The sequence below is a fragment of the Oxyura jamaicensis genome, chromosome 1, assembly GCF_011077185.1.
Source record: "Oxyura jamaicensis isolate SHBP4307 breed ruddy duck chromosome 1, BPBGC_Ojam_1.0, whole genome shotgun sequence".
Lineage (NCBI taxonomy): Eukaryota > Metazoa > Chordata > Aves > Anseriformes > Anatidae > Oxyura > Oxyura jamaicensis.
The window spans coordinates 81,936,217-81,957,764 of NC_048893.1; the positions used below are offsets into that span (position 1 = coordinate 81,936,217).

General features: G+C 38.4%; 1 protein-coding gene across 3 annotated transcripts in view; it reads left to right on the forward strand.

The window, feature by feature from the left end:
• TBX15 (T-box transcription factor 15) overlaps positions 1-21,548 on the forward strand; it is a 99,267-nt gene that overhangs the window by 41,925 nt on the left and 35,794 nt on the right. For all 3 annotated transcript variants that reach the window (XM_035314520.1, XM_035314528.1, XM_035314535.1), the window contains exon 2: positions 17,284-17,497. In XM_035314520.1, the coding sequence (XP_035170411.1) occupies positions 17,284-17,497 (214 nt within the window). The remainder of the gene's footprint in view (positions 1-17,283; positions 17,498-21,548) is intronic.

Genomic DNA, 21,548 nt, shown 5'->3' on the forward strand with positions numbered 1-21,548 from the left:
TTCCTTCCTTCCTTCCTTCCTTCCTTCCTTCCTTCCTTCCTTCCTTCTTTCTTTTCCCCATAAATACGTGAATGTTGTGCTAGGTGTTTTATTTTCATATGTGCTGTGTCCATTTAAGGTTATGGATGTGGGAAACAGTATTTGGACCTGAAGAGGATGCTGTTGGTTATGCAGACAAAATGGAAGACCATGTTTAGTAGGCTGTTAAGATCTCAGTTTTGGTTTGGTTGAATTCTTTCTAGGAAGCTAGTCTCAGTTTTGAAGGTACAACACTCTTACATCAGCACATCAGAATCTGTATAAAGCCCAGCTCAAAAGGAGTAACATTTCCTACAAGCACACTAGTCCCTCTTTATGAGGACTTTGATGAGTTTCAGTTTCTCCTCCTATTTCACAAAGCAGTTAGCCAGTCTTGTCCTCTGAAGAGGATATGATCTCTTTCTGTGTGCTTCTCAGTTGCCTGGTTCCAGGTAGACACTCATACAGGAGCTCCTACCAGGGCCAGAATTGCTCCACAACAGATGTGAAGCCTACAGAAAGCTGTTCACATGATAATTTCATGAGGTAGGCAAAGTAAACTATGCCACTGAAAAGTTTCGGAGAGCAAATTCTTAGGGTGAATTTTTAATATACCAATATACCTTTTCCTAGTCAGTTTCTCCGTGGTTCCTCCTTGATAGTACTGAGACACCTACTGGGTATGAGGGCAGAGAGGTAAGAAGCAAGCTTGTGGTGGACCTCAGAACAAAGCTTTTTGTGGACTTGCTGAGGTCTGTTGAGCAGGACTTTGAAGTTTTTTATGACTTTCATAAAGGAGGGAGAGCCTTGCAAATCAGCAAATAGCTAATGCTTTTATTGAATGGCAGGAGCAGCTGTCTTGTAGCACTCTCTGGTATACATTCTCCTTTTCTTTCTCTGTTCAGCTGACAGCTTTTATTACTGCATGATGTGTTTAGGTGCATGGTACCATGGGAACAGCATGATGCCATAACTGGCTGGTTGTGTAGGGGTGTGCTGTAGCATGAAGTGGAAGAGGAAGCGTTGTGTCCCATGCTACTCGCAGAGGGGACCATTGTCTTTCCTGGGGTGTGGGAAAGCTCTTTGTATCAGCCTTGCACAAAGGAGGGGATCACTGTGGCTCAGGTTTCACTGATTGGACAATGTGTGCTCCTGGCTATGTCAAGGAGTGGGGAGTGCTCTGCCACCTCTCCCTCAGGGCAGGAGAGTGCAGAATGGCTGCTTGCTGCTGGAAGGAGACCCGGACTGTGTAATTTTTGAGGGTGTGAGGGTAGACGAATGCAGGGATGGAGGGTGGGATGGAAATGGGAAGGGCACCTCAGTTTGCTCTAGCAATATTCTGCACAGGACACTTTGCTTTGTGCTCTCAGGAACTTCTCTGCATGGAAGGTTCTTACTGAATTTTTGTGATTTCCATTCAGTATAGGGTGTCCTTTACTCAAGAAAAAAACAAAACAAAACAACCAGCTAAACCAAACCAAACAGGAACAATAAAAACAGACAAAAACCTTCATCATGCTTGCTACCTAAGTAATACAGAAGCCCCATGGCCATGGCCATCTGGTGATGCCTCTCAATTTAGAAACACCAGAGCTATTACACAAAGTATGTCTCATGAATGTGACCTTCTCGATTCCTCCCACGCAGTAACCAGTGGAGTCAGTTATTCTCCAGCTCTGTCTTCCCTGCAAGAAAAACACATTGTTACAATAAGATACATAAAAGGAAGTTAAGCTATCTTTATGTAAAATACTTGCTGTAATAGTGTTGCATGGCTTTTGCCCCAGTTGCAGAGGAAATCATACAGAGAAAGGATGTAAAAATGCTTTGCTGCATTCTGGGGGAAATTCCTTGCTCCTACTTTCCAAGTAGGAGGTAGACAAAGTGCATTAGTTTACCTTTCTCTAAATATCCTGACTTGTTTTTAGCAGCAAAAAGATATCTGTGGCTGCAAAACTGGCATTTCACAAAGACACCTTGAGATGCAGCCATGAAAATAACCAACTAATTTCAGCAAGCCACATTTATTTTATTTTATTTTATTTATTTATTTTTGTGTTATTGCTGTTGTTTGTTGTTGTTTTTGCTTCTTTATGCTTTTCTTCCTCCATGCCCCAGTAGAACCTATCTACATTGCACCATGTTGCTAGTGAGAAGCATTGTGACATCCTGACTGTTCAGAGCTGGGTGAAGAGGGAGTTTGCAGATGGGCAAAAGGCTTTTTAGTGCTGGCTTCTTTACACCTAAATACTGTAAGATTTAAACAAAGAACAGACCCACCAGCCAGGATCTGGGTACTTGCCAAAACAAAGGGAAACCTCTTGAAATAACCCCACATTTCACTATTTTGTTCTTATGTTCCTCTGACATGAAATGGAAGTAGGCAAGCCAGCTGCTGAGATGGGTTGCAAGGTCCCTTCTTACCTGACACACACAGCAGCAAATGATCTGATCTGCTTGAACAAGCCAGACCTGCAGTCAGCAATAAAACGCAAGACTGTCTGATAAGCACCATAGAAAGGGGAAAAAAATAATTGTATCACATTAAGGGCATTAGCCTGGTTGTGAAAAATGTGTAAGGTACAGGGTTGCAATGGTTTCTGAACTATTCTTTCTTTAAGCTTTACATCATTCAGTGTCAACAAGCCAATTCCAATAAACGATCCTAACCCCAGCCTCTTCCTTCTTGTTTCTTACTCTGTACTCTTGTTTAACTTCTGTTTTACCCTTGTTTTCCTCCATTCCTTCACTCTCTTTCCCTGCCTTCCATAATGCATTTCACTGAAGAGCAGCCCAGCTGCTTCTCAGACCCCGCTGGGCTCCAGGCTGGAAGGGGTAGGTCACAGATTTGCTTTGAAGCATCACTGTGGGGCTTCGTGACTGCACTAGGAGAGGAAATTGCTACCTCCTCCTGTAGCCACATGGTCAAGCTCAGCAGCATTAGAGACAAGCTTGGGCTGCTTTTCACATCAAATTTTACCACACAAGAAGAAGGTGGTGGAAGTATGATTGAAGAGTAGGTGATGAGATGGGGAGGAAAGAACATTGTTTTGAGACTGTCTTTTCCTTCTTTCTTCTCCATGAGAACTGATGGATCTTTTATTGTAGTTTAGTGCTTCTCTCCTACTGCATGCTTTAGGGGAGAAAGGGCTAAAAGGAACTTTTGAGACACAGATGACAGCATTTTAATGATAAGGAGGACATGGGAGGATGCACAAGAACACCAGAGATAATAAATTTAGTGATGAAATATGTTTAGAGGCCTGAAAAGAGATGCAGTAATTGGCTGCCTGTGCACTTATACTCCACTAATAATGAAACCTCAGTGGCAGTTAAAACTCTCTTTTTCCTCTTTGCTCTTCTGAGAGGCTTTTGAGCTGACCAATAAGACAAATTTACAGCAACACCTGGGAAGGATGTGAGGGATCATCTGCATATCAGAAAGCTGTGCCTTTTTCATTAAGATCTTTCATAAGGAATATGCTAAATGGTAACAAGCATTGGATTGATAGATATCAGGATTCTTGGTGTGTTAATATCCATGGTTATTGTTCCATCTCTGGGCTTATTATTTTGAATTTGTGAATTATTTTGATTATTATTTTTTTTTTTTTTCATTTGCTCAAATTAATTTTTTTTTTTTTCAACCCTTTTTTTTTTTTTTTTTTTTTTTTTTTTTTTTCTGTGTGTGTGTGTGATGGGAAACGAAGAGCACAGGATGAGTTTTTCAGTGTGCAAGCTCTAATGCTGGACTGCAGAGTGAGGCCAAACAGGGAATTTTGGAAGGTGCAAGAAGACTGCGAAATCAGTGCATTATCTGGATATCTCTGTTTATTAGTGAAATATTTAATGAAATTATCATTAAACCTACCCTTAATTTTCATAGTTAACAGCACAGTGAGATATGTGGAACAAATCACATCATTCAGAGCTGATACTCCAAGATGCCTAGAATACTGAGAAGTTGCTGTTATAATGGGCTATACTGATTTAGCTGGAAAGGATTTTTTCAGACTTGAGGCCTGGAAACTTCATTGCTTTAAACTCAAGCCTTGAAGGATAAAGTAGAAGTTAATGAAGACAGAAATTCTTGTTGTTTTCTTTTAAAAAAATAAATAAATGGAATATTTACTTTCTTATCTGTAGTTGAGATAAAACATTTTGAGAATTTTGAATTTTTCCTTTCCACATGAAAACTTAATCCTCATTTTCTCAGCAGTATTTAAAAAAAAAAACAACAACAACAGTAAAATGCATTATATTTCTTCTCATCTGCAGTAAGATACAGCCAGCTATTCCCACTGTGAAAAAAGAGTAACTTTCTTAGAGAGAAGATGGCTGGGAAAAAACTCAATAAACTCAAAATATGCATATAATTTTCAAAGTGTAGTACATGCTTTTAAAGGTTTTAAAAGAATGGGTTCTGAAACAGTTTAGTTCTGCATGGTTGAAATTGTGTGGGTATTCATACACACAGAAAATTACTATCCCTGTTTGTGACATCCATAAAGGATAGTATCTGAGGTCACAGAAGCCAATAGGTTGTTATGCATTGACATTGGTGGTGGGGAAATTGGGCAAACCTGAGATCTTCACAACTTCATTGCTTCCAGACTGTGTGCTGTGCAGCCTATTTTGCTGTAACAGAGTTTGTTGAGAACATCACAGGGGAACATCCCATTGTTTCCAGTCCAGAGAACTGACATCTAAGCAGGCAAAGGTATTATGAATTGAAGTATTTTTAATAAAATACTAATCCAAACTATCAGAAGCTTTTGCCCACATTCTCCCTGAATATATTATTCAGGTTAGATTTGGATGAGAGATGCAAAATAAAACAGATTGGAAATTTCCAATATCCAGGAATGCTGAATAATGAAAGTACCAGTTCTAGTGTTAAGCAGTGGGATGTTTTAAAGGTAATTTGTATCTAGATGTTTGCAAGTGATTCTTCATTTCCTTTTATCAGTTTTATTCTGACATGACTTCTAGCCAGAAAGTGGAAATGTGAGCCTCATAGCAGGTAAGGTCATGTAGGCACATGTATAGGTATGGCTGAGAAATAAGGAGGTATATATATGTGCAACATCTGTGAAGTGTTTATGTCAAGAGCCATTCATACCATGTTATTCAGAAAGATTAAAAGTGTGCTTCAAGACTAAGTGCAAGTGCTTGGTTGTATTTCTGCATGTGTGACTGTGAATGCCAGGTTAAGAGCACATACTTCTTTCAGTGAAGTGGAAGAGGTTAAGCACCTTTTTAGTGCACAATATAGATGAAGTGTTTGTGAGTTTTGTAAAGATGAATGGAGTTCATGGAGTTATTACAGCTAGCTTGTGACTGCCAGATGTTGGGATATGTGTGTGCATGCACGATAGTGCATCTGTTGTAGGGATAATAGCATATACACATGGGGGACAACTGTGCAGTGTAGGTGTTATTACTCTCGGGACCATAACTTCAGCAGGCGTAAATTAGGGTGGCTCAGTGGAAGTCAACAAAGTACAGCAGTGTGCACTTCCTGGAATCAGTAAGTCTGACTGCATGTAGGGGTTTTGATGTGTGGGGCTGCGGTTGGCAGAGTATGTCAGGATGTGACTTAGGGAGTTTGGGTTGAAGACAGTAAAAGAGAAAAAGCCAAGCCACAAATACACATCCAAGGAGTACGGATGTTAAAGGAAAAGGAAAGACTGCATGAACTTAATCTCCAAGGTAAAACACCAGTTTTGTGCTTCTGCTTCCCCATGGAAGTACATGGAAGCTGTGGGATTTTAGAATATTGATCTTCTACATAACTCAATTACTAGCAATGTCTGCATTAACAGACCATGCAGCCAGAGAGGAGCAGGTCTGCAGGGTGAAATGCTTGGTGTTCAAGACCTGATATCCATGCTGTATGACTTTTGAGGAGGGTTAATTTATACTGTCTCTAGTTGTTTTTGTGGACAGGGTGCAAATTAGCATTAGATGCTTTGGGTACTTTTGAAGGACCTCTTTTTTTTTTTTTTTTTAGATTCACCCAGAAGGAACTAATATAATGTGCTCTAAGACTCCTCCATAATGTGAACTGAAGAGTAGTGACTGGGAATGATCATGAAATTGGTTTCAAAAACATTCTCCTGATCTGAATTTAAGTATTAGTGTAGGCATACACTCCCAATATGATTATAGCCTCTTAAAAAAAGTCTTGGTCTTTCTTTGCCCCTTTGGTGCTCTTTACCTTTAGTATTTATGCATGGCAACCATTTATAAACCAGCTTTATTTTGGATATTTAATTCCTTAAATTGTTTCCTATGAAAAGAAGTACGGTTAGTCCCTAGAACTTACTCTGCCTCTGTTCTTGCACAGTATGGAAGTCAACTCATCTGCCCTCTCTTACCCCAAGGTCACTTTTGGCATCCCTTTACCTGTCTTCTACCAACTACAGCTGCTGTTAATGTGCTTAATGTGTAAATGTGTCTTTTTGCTTATCCCTGCATCAATTTAACCATTAAGAAGTTCTTAAACATCAGTGTCTGGTACCAATCCCTGGACATGAGGTGAAGCATCATTTTTTTCAACCTTGAGGGTGTTTACAGCTTTAAGTCTCTTTTTGAATGATGTCATCCTCATAAGCATTGCTCACTTTTGCAAGATCCCTGATTATTTTTAAGTTACTAAGATAATTGTTTCAAACTGATATGAGATACCTTCTTGTTTATAGTTGAAGGGAAAATTCTGTTTATGTCTTGCCATGAGTACTTCAGATCTCAAATTAAACTGTTTTTATATGACACATTTGCCTTTTATAACACAGGCTGGATTGAAGGCCCTAACACATAACGCCAAGGTCCGTGCACCATACTGTCATAATGCAGTACTGTAACCTGTTTCAGCCTCTGTTGTGGTTCTGTTTCTCACAAAATGGTACCAATTCCTTTCCCTGTTTTGTCATTTTCTTTTATAAAAAAAATTTTATGTTCCTTGATGGGTAATGCTAGATACTAAAAAAGTCAGCACTATACTCAATTGTTTCTGGAAAAAACTTCTCTCTCAACCCTACCTACACAGCTACAGATTCAGAAGAAGGAAAATTATCTGGTTTGGATGCAAGTCAGTTCTATGTGAACCAAATGAAAGGAAGAATATGTTTATCACTTGTGAAAAATAACCCAGGCTCATTGTGAATAGTTTAGTGAAAACATCTGGTCACTCTGCGGAAGTGATCAAAACAGTGAACAGAATGCTAGGTTGCAAGAAATATCCCTATAGAAAGTACAATGAAAATACTATAATTTCTGCTATGTGAGCCAGTGGCAGGTCACTAGGCCAAATGCATTAAAAGCCAAATGCATTTTTAAGAACCAACCCCATACACATATTTACCTGTCTCTGTGTGTGTGTATGTAATAAAAATAGAATGGATTCAGAGAGTGGACAATTAAAATACTAAGAGCTATGGAAGTGCTCCCTTATGAATGAAATACTGGAATATGGTTGAGAAGTTTAGATAGAGGGTAATCAGAATTGCACTAGGGCAGATAGTCTCCCAAGTCTGGTTCAGAAAGGAGTGTGGGGGTGGGTCAGTGGTCTGAAAGAAAGCTTGGATAATGTAGCATGTGGATGAAAAAAATGAGTTTAATGATTTGTGTAACTATTACAAATCCAAACATCAGTTCAAAAGAACCAGTCTGCTAATAAGTTTTCCCAAAAGAAAATTCTAGATTGTGCACAAAACAAACAATTTAAACTCAAAACTTCAGCTTAATGGAGCTGCATTTTGCAAAACCATTTCCATGGAAATTTCCTAATTATTTCCTTCTGAAAAGCAATACAAGAAATACATAGAGTGGTATTTATCTCATAACACTGGGGCAAAGGACACTTAAACTTAAAAGTCAATACATTTTTAAAGTGGAAAAGGACTCTTTCTCTTCTTCTGTGCATAAATACACTGTGGAACTCACTGCTGTATGATGACAGTGCCAGTAGCTCAGTAGGACTCAGGAAAGGATTGGACATTTCTCATTATGAAGTTGCCAGTTGGATCCCTGATACTGCTGTCATGATAACCACCATGGTATAGGGAAACATATATGATGTCTCTTTCTCTGTGGTTTGTAGGCCACAAAATACCTTCAGCTAGCATATATTTAAAATGTTAGTCTTCTTTTTTTTTTTTTTTTTTTTGGTGCCATATTCATACCTACAAAAAATATGGCAATACTTTGGGGACTTCACAGTCAGTTTAGATTTCTTGGCAATATCACATTGGTCTCAGAGAGAATTGATACCTCTGAAACATTAATTCTGTGTGCTAATGGTGCCCTGAGCTGACTGTTTTTTTTTTTCACAAATGATTTTCTCCCAGTCTCTCTCTCTCTCTCTCTCTCTTTTTTTTTTTTTTTTTTTCTTGGCTGGCAGAGAGAAGTCCAAGCCACAGAATCCAGAAAGAGACTGTCCCAGAGCTTGTGCCGGTTCCCATCAGGGAGGGGCCTGACACAGGGCTAGGATCTAGTTTCAAACTCCTGCACAATTTGTGGTTATTTAGGGCCAACATTTTGGTTTAGGCTGGTCTCTAAACATTTGTTGTATGGTTTTATTTATAAGAATAATGACTCTATGTTTACAGGCTGCAGCATATAATATATCTAATGCCTGGTCTCTCATGTTTTTAGCTCTCCCTAACTTTCAAGTGCATTTTCACTCTTTAATTTTACACAAACTCTTGGACATTGGCCAGACAAATTCTTTGTAGTGTATACAGTTCAGGATCTTGGCCAGATTAAAGTTGTCATCAATTTCACCTCCCTCTTCTTTTAATAATCCCACTTTCTCCCTAGTATTTCTTACATTTTTTATAGTTGCCATTCTCTGTGCTCTTCTGCATTTTATTGAATTTTATGCTCTTTTATTTTATCTGTTGATTTAGCTGAATCTTATTTCTTTGCATACTTTTTTTTTTTTTTTTCCATTTTATGAATGGCTTTTCTGAATGTTTGGTACTGAGCAGTCTTCTGTGAAGCTGTGCGGGTTGTTTCCTTTCCTAAGGAAATACTGAGTGACAGCTGCAGAGAATCTCCTCAGGGACTTTTAGGATTCTCTTGGTTTCTTTTATATCAAAATTTCAAATTACATTTTCATCAAAGATAGTCTGAGATACTGAATACCTAAGCTAATTTTTGTTTTCTGGAAGACAATAATACAATAACTTGAATACAATACACTTGACATATAACATATGCCAAGTTCAAGTTTTGTTACTTACTGGTGTTTGTTCTCCTGATACATGATTGCCAGAAACCCTTGCTGGACAAAGGTTATGCTTATGAAATACTTCTAAGCAAACAAGATAGCTCAATCCAGAGATGGGAGAGTTCTTAAAACAGGCTTTTTTTGACATCTATTCAATGGGATATTTTGCTTGTAATGGACAGTCTAAAGCACAGACTGATGAGTTGTTGGCAGTTTTCTTAAGAGAATTTCTTTGGATTGGGTGAGAAGTATTCAAAGAAATCCTATGCTGTGACACAACTCAGAACTGTCTTGGTCACCTAGCTTACACTTCCCTAATTAGAATTTATATTTGTCAAGGATGACTTCAGAGCCCAGCAGCCAACATCTCCATCCTCAGATGATCAAGCTTGAAACTGGAGCTGGACTTTTGACTACCTGGTCCTAAACTGTATGTGGGCAAAACATGCAAGTTCCCTTTATCTCTGTATCCTAAAAAACAAAAACAAACATACAGACAAAGCAAAACAAAACAAAATAATGGATTGTGAGATTAAAAATCACTTTAAAGGTTAACTGTGACTGTTGTTCCTTTTCCTGGCTGGAGTAAGAATTAACTTTAGAGGGTGAACCCCCAGGGCTAAGTGTACTAGTAAACTCCAGCTGCTTTGTACTTCTTTGCCAATACTGAGAGGCCATAAACCCAATTTAACTTGCTGGTAAAACCAAGTTTACAGCTGTTTTGCATTGCTGGAGTGTAGTAGAACAGTCAGACCATACCAGTGAATCACGGTGATTTTTTCTTTGTTGGGGCTTGTATCCTTTTTTGAGTTTTAATTGGAATAAACCAAGGCAGAGGCAGTCTGTTCTTGGCAGCCTAAAGTCAAGTTGATGCAAGAATTGCTTTTAGAGCCAAAGCCACTGTGTTTTTTGTCTTTGTGTTTGCTTTTATAGTCTTCTACTAGTAGTGTTTGCCATAGATAAACGTATATATATGTAATAATTCCCTGTCACATAGGCCTTATACTCTGTCTTTATTTCAGTAAGGAAAGACATCAGCATGAGTATATTTCACAAGCTTTGCTGGGTCATCTTATGAAAACACCTTTTAAAATTATGATTTAGAAAGATGAAGAAACCTTTAGGGTTGAAATGCCAGAGGAACTCTTCACTTCAGAACAAGCTTGTCTTTAATTGTTTTCATTTTTGACCACAACAGGTTTCTATTAATCTATATCACATCCATACAATGAAAAAGAAAAAATAATTCTGTTTTCTAGCTTTGACTTGGTGTGTGTGCGCTTTTTTTTTTTTTTTTTTTTTTTTTTTTCCTGATGTTAATGCCATTTTGTCTTGCTGTGGTTTCATAAAAGGGTATTAGGCTGGAAATGAATTATTTGAATACAGTGTTAGGCTGTCTGAGATTGCAATGTTAGCATTAGCGATGTTTGCATTAGAATCAATGAGATTCTCAGTTTGGACATGCTTGTACTGCCCTCAGACCAGTAAATCCTGAAATTCATTTCAATTTGTGATCAATAATGTAATAAAAATTAGTATTATCACTAATAAAAATGTTACAAGTTCTAGCTGCATGTAGTTGATAATGAGCCTAATGCTCAAAGAAAGCACAATTAATATGGTAGGGGAGGTGAAGGACTGGAAAACAATTCAGGGGGATAAGACAATATGTAAGGACACCTGCAGAATTATCTTTGTGTTATTTGCTTAGTGCAGCATGTGCATATGGTTAAAATCACCCAGAAAGTGTTTAGAATCATTAGCCTGCAGCAAAAATTATTGCTGGACTACCTGTGTAAAATGCAACTGTGTTAATCTGAATAGTTCTGTTGAACCCCAGCCTGCTTAACCTCTGCTGCTCCTGCTGCCTTTGTTGTTGCACAGCTTCTAGTATAACTTTGAGGTTACTGGGGGCTTTGCTTAGCTTTCACCCAAGTGTTAGTTATCAAGGAGAAGCCTTCTGTATATCTGAAGTAATTGCACCAGCAACCACCACACCATGGCCAGGCCAACCTCCACTCTTCAGGACTGTTCAGACTTAGTGTTTCTACACTTTCACTACCATAGGATTGTGACATTTTGTATCCAGATTCCAGTAATTTCATACTTCTACATGCATGATTCCCATGCTACTGACTTTGTTGGGTGGCAGCAGCATCTGCAAGAGCAAAGCTCTCTAATATTTCGGCTGAGTTCATAGAAAAAAGTGTCAACCCCCAAGTTTTTTCTGGCTCTGCATGTCCGGGATTTTGTACCATCTATGTAGTCTGCAGATCCTGGTTGCCAGAAAATTGACTGCAGGAGTGAGGGAAGGGCCACCTGTTGTACTGAATGTTCACAAACCTTGCAAACTAAAATAAACAGTTGAAAAAAAAACAAAAACCTCTAACAGCTTGTAACAGCTGCCACATTCCACACAAGAGAAATCTTTATGCTAATGGAATCTGACAGGATCTACATCAGATATCTACACATAAATTTGGGAGGGGGGGAATTGAGAGAGGGAGAGAGAGAAAGGAACAGAGGGAAACAGAGAAACAGAGAAAGGGAATAAGACTTTTGGGCTTCTCTGGGTAGGTGATATTTTATGTATATAAAATTTTTGTCATTGTTCTCACTCTTGTAGTTTACATTCTTTGATACCTTGGAGTAAAACATGCACTGAGTGCATGAGCTGCATGATATGGTCAAGGACTAAACTGAACTCAATTTGTTTTAGTGGTTAAATATGGGGCACAATATCCCTGCTGTGTTCCAGCTGCAGATAAAATTTTGCTGAAGATCCAAGTATGAAGTTGCTTAGAAAATTAATGTCTTTAATGTCTCACATACCAGTTTTCCTCTTGTACCAGACTAATGAAAATAGAAGGAATTCACATGAGGAATACTAGGCAGCTGAACTGTAAAAATAAGGCAGTCAGTAGCAGCTTGCTGCTCTGTATAAGACAGTTTTTATCCCAGGACACATAGTGTTGGTGCAGGAAGCTGGTTGGGGTTATTGGCCATCATCTTGGGACACTCAGTGGGGATGCTGACCTTAGAGTCACTATGCTTTTGAGAATGGTGTTTTCCTTCCTTTCTGACAAAAAGAAGCCTGGGAATTTGTGGAACAAAAGAAATCATGAGCTGAAGGTTCCCAGGGTGATCTGGAGATAGCAGAAATGGGAAAGGGATTAAGAAAGAAAAATCTGAACTGGCTGTTCCTATATAATCTCAGCAATGGCCACAGTATCCCTACAGGCTCTGAAAGTGACCCTAGGCTCTTGTTGATAGAATGCAAGTTGCTGAAAGTGCCAAGAAATTTCTGTTCCCCTAGGCTCAGCACTATTAAACTGCACCAGCTGGTTATGTGGTTAGTGAGGTAACAAGAGATAACAAGAAGCCATCCAACAGGGCAATAGAAAGGGAACAGCCTTAAGCACAGTGGCAGTGAGATAACACTATGCTTCAGGTCTTAGGAAGTTATTTTGAACATTTCCAAAATCCATTAGTCTTCTCCCCTAACTTTTTAGTAGTGTCACACTAGATAGTTTGAAGCTCCTTGAAATATAGTGCCTGCTGGAACCTGTCTCTTTTCGACAGATCAGACCAAGTCCCACAGCCAAAACCACCTGGTCAGGTTGTTTGTACAGCAAGCTGCCTGTAACAACGGGCAATATTTTATAAACTTTACTCTGTATCACCTCTAGGGAGAGTGATATAGTCTGGAGGGGTTGATCATTGGCATTCTCTTGTGATCAGAGGATTGTTCTCCACACAGACCAAAATGGCTGTGTTTTATTCTGGCTACATAGCACTCCACAGAAGAGCAGAGATAAATGACGGAAACATCAGAAAAAAATAAAATAAAAAAGAACCAGCAGGAATGGAAATAGATGGATGTTTTTGAAAGAAATGTATAACAAGGGGAAAATGAAAGTGGTAGAGTGATGTGAACTGTTCAGTCAGCAGGAGCTTGGAGAAGATCTTCACCTGAACAGCTGTGGGGCAGCAGGAAGGGTCCTTCTTTGAGCATTCAGGTGAGAGGAAGGAGCTGGTAGAGAAAGGTGTGTAGTATCAGAAGGTGGAAGTTCATAGATGCCCATAAAAGCAATAAGGAACATATAGACCTCAGAATATTTCAGTTGAAAGGCCAATGTAATACCATAGCTTCAGAAACCTCAGCTGCATCTACTCCCAGTTTTGCTAATTACAATCAATGGAAGAGCTTGGCATTGGGGCATCCTTTTCCATGTACTGTATCCTAGCAAGAGAAAATGATAGAACTCTTTTAAATTCAATTTCCTTAACATATGCCAAAAGTGACAAAGTTTGCAACCTAATGCAGCACCAGAGAATCAGAATTCCTGTGGTAGCACTCAGAAGGGGTCTCCTGACTCTGAAGGGAACCGATCCATGTTGGTTCTGCATTTCCCTATGTAGCTATTTGGATTGAGACTTCGGATTGAGAATATGGGCTTTTCTACAAGGCATTTTTCATTTTGTTAAGGAAAGTCAAGGAATATTATCTTGTCCCTTTGGAGCCAGAAGAAGCTATAGAAAGCTTTTTTTTTTGTTTGTTTGTTTGTTTGTTTGTTTGTTTGTTTGTCCTTCAGTTGGACACAATATGTAGTACCAGCCACAACCTGTTCCTCAGTGAGTTCACAGACAATTTCTTAATTTTATTTTTTATTTTATTTTTTATATTTATTTTTATTTTTATTTTATTTTTATTTTGTTAACTTCAGGAGCTATTCGTTATTTCCCCCCTACTTACACCAATATAAAGTAGAAGTAGTGCCTTTGAGTTTAGTGAAATTGCATCCCATTGAAACTGATGCATGAAGAAAACTAAACTCCAAGTTTGACTGTCAGAACAAAACTCAGATCTTCTTCCTGTCTTGCTTTATTGCAAGTGTAGCAGAGTGGTTTGAGCTGTGCTAGCTGCCAGCCACTACAAAGTATTAGGCATTGGGATTGGTTCACTCTGCATCCTTCTGCATGTTGCTCACTTACAGATGTTGCTACCTGTCTCTTCATTAATTTTGAATCCTAACTTACATAGAGACTCCAGTTAAGAGCCACAGAGCTACTGAGACTGAACTAAAAGCAGCAATGCTAGAGATTCCATCTCTTTCATTTCCAAAATCAGAGTAAAGAGGGGTACTTGCTGAGAAGTAATTATAGATCATGTTTCAAGGCAGAAAATAATCAACCTTGGAACAACAACAAAAAAGTTTCAATTAAATAATTTATTTATTTTATTTTCCCCTCCTGTTTGTGGTACTGCGCAGTTGGGTAGATATTGGCATAATAGTAATTAGGCAATTCCTTTTGCAGTTATTGACTTGTGCCAACATGGCAATTCATATTCAAGGATGTGCTTCTCCTTTCACTTCCATCATTGTCAAAAAAGTCTCCCAACACTGCTGAAGTCAGTTTAGTGATATCAGCATAAAGTCAGTGAGAGGGGACTTAGCTCTGTGATGTTTAGTTTTCTGCAGCATGCAATTCAGGGATCCCTGAGACTCCATCCACATGCCCACTTTGAAAGGCTGTCTGGGAAATGCTGAAATGATTCTGGGACAGTATCTAGCCAGGTGCCATCTGTTGGCCATTTACTGTACTGCTTCAGAGGACGTACAGAGTTTGTGAGTGCCTGAACCAAGCACAGATGGTATAGCCTAAAATAGTCTCTCTATATGCAAACCCTTAGTTGAGTACCTCATTGCAGGAGGAGGACTCCATAATGGAAGCTTTTCCCTAGGTTCAGTCTCTTCAGACCCTCATGGTAGTTTACCTTCACTTTCTTAGGAGCTTAAAGAAGATATAAGATAATTGTTAATGATTCATTTCATGAGTAATCATACAAAAAGGTCTTTGAGTGATTTGAGAAGTATTATCTTGCTTCTTCTTAAAGGATAAAGTGATTAACCATCACTACAAAAACTAATGTCCTTAGTGCAGTGATACATACTCAGGCTTATCCCCTCCAACCCTTTGAGGAGGTATCATTTGAGCTAGAGGAACCAGGTAAGTATCACTTTACTCCTGCATCACTTGACTTCTTATGCAAGCACCAAATGTCATAATGCCTCCTTAATCTCAGATTGATCCTCTAGCTTATTGGCACAGAACCCCAGCAGGTTATCTCATATTATCTTATCTTAGATTGTGTCTTTGATATCAGTTTTGGATGGAGTACAGGTCTCCATGTAATAGTCCTCTCTTTGTTGGCTACTCTTTTAGAGGGATGGACTTCTTACAGCTTCAGCCCATCTTAGATGTCAGTGGGAGACGTGAAGGACCACATATTCAAACATGGATTGAGAGCAGTGCAAACCAAATCTTTCTAATGTCCTATAGAATTTCTGCATTATACATGCAGAAACTTCTTGTCAAAGTTTACTGAAAGTGTCCTTCAAGCAAGTCCATTATTCAGTGTCATATTCTCCTAGGATTCTCTAGAGGATAAAGGCTTCCTGGTGGAACTCAGAGCTGTAAGTTTCTCAAATATCTTCAGCCAAACAGTTTCTGTTCATGCCATTGCAGCAGTACAAATTTTCCAAAAACATTTCTACATGGCAGGAGTTGGGGCTTGGGGTTCTGCAGGTGACATCTTCACCAGCTTCTTCTTAACTGTGGCACTCTTCACTGGTGTGCAAGCAGCTCCAGGAGATACTGTATCTCAGAAACTCTGTAAATCTGAAACCCAACCTGCATGACCTCAGGATTACTGGACAGTCTCTGGCACTTGTTTGATATGGAAGAAATTTTAGCCAGGGTGATTTCACCACATTTGTAACATAGATTGTTACTTTTTATCTCCCTAAGTTTCTATATGATAGCTGTTCTATTCATTCACTCTGATGCTTGTTTTTAGGTGATCAATGAGGACATTCTATGGCATTGTTACTATTTTGGAAATCTACAGAGCTCTTCTTCATCCATTTGACTGAGCACTTCACACCATTTTATTGCTCTGTCAATCATCTATTTAATACTGATGCCAGATTGTTAAAACTCAAATTCCAAATGTAAGCACATTGCTTTGCAGAATGTATTGTGAATAATGATGTAATTCAGGTGTGCACCCTGTTGCAAAGTACCATTACTATTCGCAAAATTCCACCGTAGCCCTGTCATATGAGTTCTAGGACCATATATATATTTACATATTTATATATCTACCATACCTATCTAAAAAATATATCTGAAAGATTTTGGCAAAGACATGGCTACCTGGCTCAACATGCCTGTGCTTTTACACTAATTCAACCTCTTTTTTTTTTTTTTTTTGCTTATTTTTTAAACAAGCCTTTCTCATCTTCTTCCCCATAAAGGGAGGTGGTTGTCTCATGTGGTCTTTTATGTGGTTTGCTTCAATTACTTTCCTTGGTAACATATTCCATATGTTTACTATCTTTCCTTTTTGTCCTTCAATAGCCTAGAGCATTTTCCTCACCAAATGCTGCATGGTTATTTTCCCAGGAAATGTCATTGTTCCAAAAAAATATTATAAAAGCAAATAAAACACATTTCCAAAATGGTATTGCCAAATAGCAAAATAGAAAATGCTCATTATTTTTGATGACAAGAGCATTAAAAGGGGAAAAATATTTAAACATAACCAATTCTTCAATAGTAGTGTGGGAGGATGTTCAATTAAATGGAATGTAGTTTTCCAGTGAGACAATTTAATCTTGGATTAAAACTATGGGTTGATTTTTTTTTTTTTTTTTTTAATCTATATTTTGTGCTCCATTCCTGGCATTGTGGTGGTGTTTGTTACTATTTATATTTTATGTTGAGGGTCTTTTTTCAGCTGTTTCTAAAACTTTATAAAAATGCCAGATGTCATGTTGGAAACCCAAAGACAAAAATCAGCTCATAAATCACAACAAACCATATATATATATATATATGTATATATATGCCAAAGCCAATTGTACCATTCTTTAGCACTTCCTTTACTGGTTTTCCTCTTCCCTCCCTTTTCTTCTCACAGTAGGTAGGACCACAGTGTCTTACCTGTTATGTTTATTTTACAGACTCAGAGCAGAGCACTGGGTCAGACACAGAGGTGTTGGCAGAAAGGACATCCTGTTCATTTGGCTCCCATTCTGACCTTACATCTGGTGGAACAGGTCCTCAGCCTCCTCCACCTTCATCCATGGAAGAGATCCAGGTAGAACTGCAGTGTGCTGACCTGTGGAAAAGATTTCATGACATTGGGACAGAGATGATTATCACAAAAGCAGGCAGGTAAGATATCTGGCTTTCTGTCTAGCTAAAAAAAAAAAAATAGGGAAAAAAGTAAAAAACAAAACTTTTTTCCTTGAGGAAAAAAGAAAGATTTTTTTTTCCTTCTCGATATGTCCATGGAAATAAATATTGGGGGTGGGAGTGAGTGGGGAATGGTTGTCACATTTTCACAGCTGTATGTCCTACCATCTTTTTAAAGATAAAATAGTTCCATATTACTACTTAAATCAGTAGCTCCAAAGGAGAATTGGCAGCTGCAGGAAGTAGTTCAGGATAGACTCTCCTTAGAGCAAATAAAACAGGAAATAATCATTGTGCTGCTGGCTGTACTGAATTTTAGATGAGTTATGAATTGGGAGAGAGCCATTTGATTTTCCTTTCAAGTTCCCATAGCACTTCATGAGCCAGTTGATTTAATCTCATGGCTAGCTTAATTCAAATTCACCTTTGCACCAAAGGAATATCTTCCTGCAATTCTGAATAGATAAAATGCTAATGACTTCCTGTATCAAAAATGTGCAAGTTTAGTGTTTCCCTCTGCTCTTGCAACTAATCCCATGCCAGCTGCAGTTAGGAAGAGCCACTAATAAGCCAGATTTTTTTTTTTTTTTTAAATAAAACTCACTCTGCCATGCTTAGCTGAGTATAACATCCTCATTGCTCTCTACTATTAAATAACAGATAGAAATCTGCTCACCAAAACACAACTTGAAAAAAATGAAAATTTCTAGATCCTCAGGCTATTAAAGATCCCAAATTGTTTAGTCATGCTTGCATTAATGTAAAGATCCTTACCTCCACCTAATGAGATTTTAATTCCTAATAATCTTGTTATGAAGAAAGTCAGCACCATGGACAGGGCTGATTAACGAGAGCAAACCATGTGGCTATCACAGGAGTTTTTCTGCCCCTTCCACAGAAATGCAGAAGGCAACTTTTCCATAGTTTCATGTGGAAAAAAAACAACCTCAGTATTTGATTGTTCATAATTAAGATTCATGTCAGTGATCTCAGGATTTGCCAGAACTACTGGACTTGTTCTTTTATGTTCTTGTGAAGTGGCCACTAGTGTTCAGAAGCCCCAGGAAGTTCAGTTAATTTGAGGAAAGTTTTCTTGAACAAACAACCCAGATATCCCCAAAGATTATGAGAACCAGATTAGCTCCTGGTTGTGTATGTGCCGTCTCATTAGCAAACGAAACATTTTAAATCAATACAGAATGGGCTGCTGGTTTTGCCTCAAATGGAAAAGGCAAAGTAACAGAAATAAAAACACTTGCTGTTATCCAACATCTTTTCACTAATGAAGTCAAAACAGAAGGGAAGAAAACTACTAATTTTCATTTTTCTCATCGAGGGTGAAATTGAAACCTAAACAGGTTAAATAATCTGTCCAGCATCATTAAATATGACACTAGAAGAACCAAATTTATTGGTTCTGAGTTGGTTTTCATAGAATCATAGAATGGCTCAGGTTGGAAGGGACCTTAAAGATCATCTAGTTCCAACCTCCCCGCCATAGGCAGGGATGCCACCCACTAGATCATGCTGGCCAAGGCCCCATCAAGCCTGGCCTTGAACACCTCCAGGGATGGGGCACCCACAGCTTCTCTGGGCAACCTGTTCCTGTGCCTCACTACCCTTACAGTGAAGAATTTCCTTCTAATGTCTAGTCTAAATCTATCCCCTTAAGTTTAAGACCATTCCCCCTTGTCCTATCATTATCTACCCGAGTAGAGAGTTCTTCTCCATCTTTTTTGTAAGACCTCTTTATGTACTGAAAAGTCACAATGAGGCCTTCCTTGAGCCTTCTCTTCTCAAGACTGAACATACCCAGCTGCCTTTCTTCATAGGAGAGGTGCTTCAGTCCTCTGATGATCTTTGTAGCCCTCCTCTGGACTTGCTCTAATAGGTGCACATCTTTCTTGTGCTGAGGGCCCCAAACTTGGGCACAGTTCTCCAGGTGGGGCCTCATGAGGGCAGAGTAGCGGGAGACAATCACCTCCCTCATTCCTGTTGCCTGCACTACACTGCATCTGAAAATGAAAAGAATACATTTTTACCTGCTGGATTAATTATAGTTCATTCTCTTACAACAAATGGAGGGGATAGGCTTAAGAGCAGCATGAATATCTCAAAGCCCATCAACACCAGTGCACAGCAAAATACCCAGAACCTAGTGATATGGAGATCATAGAATCACAGAATCCCAGAACGGTTGACTTCTGGAGATAATCTTGTCCAACCCCCCTACCAAGCAGGATCACCTAGAGCACATTGCACAGGATCATGTCCAGGCAGGTTTTGAATATCTCCAGAGAAGGAGACTCCACAGCCTCTCTGGGCAACCTGTTCCAGTGCTCTGTCACCCTTACAGTAAAGTGTTTTCTCATATTCATGGGTACTTCTTGCATTTCAGTTTGTGCCCATTGATTCTTGTCCTGTTGCTGGGCACCACTGAAAAGAGTCCAGCCCCATGCTCTTGACACCCTTCCTTGAGATATTTATACACATTGATAAGCTTCTCTCTCAGCCTTCTCTACTCCAAGCTAAACAGGCACAGTTCTCTCAGCCTCTTCTCATATGACAGATGTTTCAGACTCCTAATCCTCCCCTAAGATGACCTCATCAGTTCAGCAGTTCATACATTTCTGAATGAAGTAGTTAACCTTTTTGGAATCTTAAAAAACTATATGCAATCTACAGTTTTGTTTGTTTGTTTGTTTTTTAAGTAACCAAAAAAGCTGAAACATCAATGCCACTGCAGTTTTACAAATTGTTCAACACATCTTCTCACAGAAAGCTTGAGAGTATTTGCAGAGGTTATAGAGAAGGAAGGATTTATGGAAAAAACAACAACAACAACAACAACAACAACGACAAACCACTGAAATATTCTGGGATATAATACAAAATAATTAAATTAAATACTTTGGATCAGTTAAAAAAAAATGAAGAATTTCTATTAGGTCTGATTGGTACACACATATGAAAAAAAAAAGATTATATATTTTCTTACAAAGCTTTTAGTAAATTACAATACTGAATAAATTGCTGCCTTTTAGTTTTTGTTTTAAAAAAATCAAAAACATTTTTGTTGAAATTTTTTCTTCTGCTCTCTTCAAGCTATAAACCACTATTTTGTTGCCTGGAACAGTCACAAGTATGTATTTTGACACTTGTGATATAAAACTATTGTTCTGACATTTATGAATTGAGATGTTTCATGTCAGCAATGGTTCATGGAACTTGTCATGCATGCTGCCTTTCTGTTTGACAAATACAGTTTCCCACATTGCATATCATCATAATGAACAATAGATACATATCCCTAATTGCACAGTAATAACAGGAAGCTGATTAAAGATTATTGTGAGATGTACTTAGTTCCTTCCATGTGGGAACATGATGCAGCTGAACGAAAGATCCAGTTAACTGCAATTCCAATTCAATTTTCCCCATCCCAGGAAAAAATGCTTTCATTTAGTGAAGAAGCATCCCGCTTCATATTCATATTTGCTTCCCCTACCTGTATTTTTTGTTTTATTTATCTAGTCCTATATAAGATAATTTGTTTTAGTTTTCTAAGTTTTTGGCTCAAATATTTTGATCTTCATGTGTTTGAAGAGAAGTCTACAAGGTCTGGGGAAGGCCTTGTTTAGTTGCATTTTCTGATGAAATATCTAAGTCTCTATTTTAGCCACCTTTCAGATATGTTTAACAGCACATGTTAAGGAAGACAGAGGCACTGACTTTATTTTAAGAAGTCCAAAACAAAACATATATATATGTATATATATATGCAGGTAGAGAATAGATGCAGGGAAATATGTCAGAACTGTAAGAAATATTTATATTTTCAAGATTTTTTTATTTAACACCATTAATGGTATTCTCAAGTGCCAAGCTTGAGAGCATTTGCAAGCTCCAGTCTTGACAATTTTTCCACTTACAAAAAAACTTGTAGCGCAATACAGAGCTTAACTTACTGAGCAAATAATATATTCATTACAATCCTAAATCATATTCTTTCTCCCTGAAAGCAGATGTT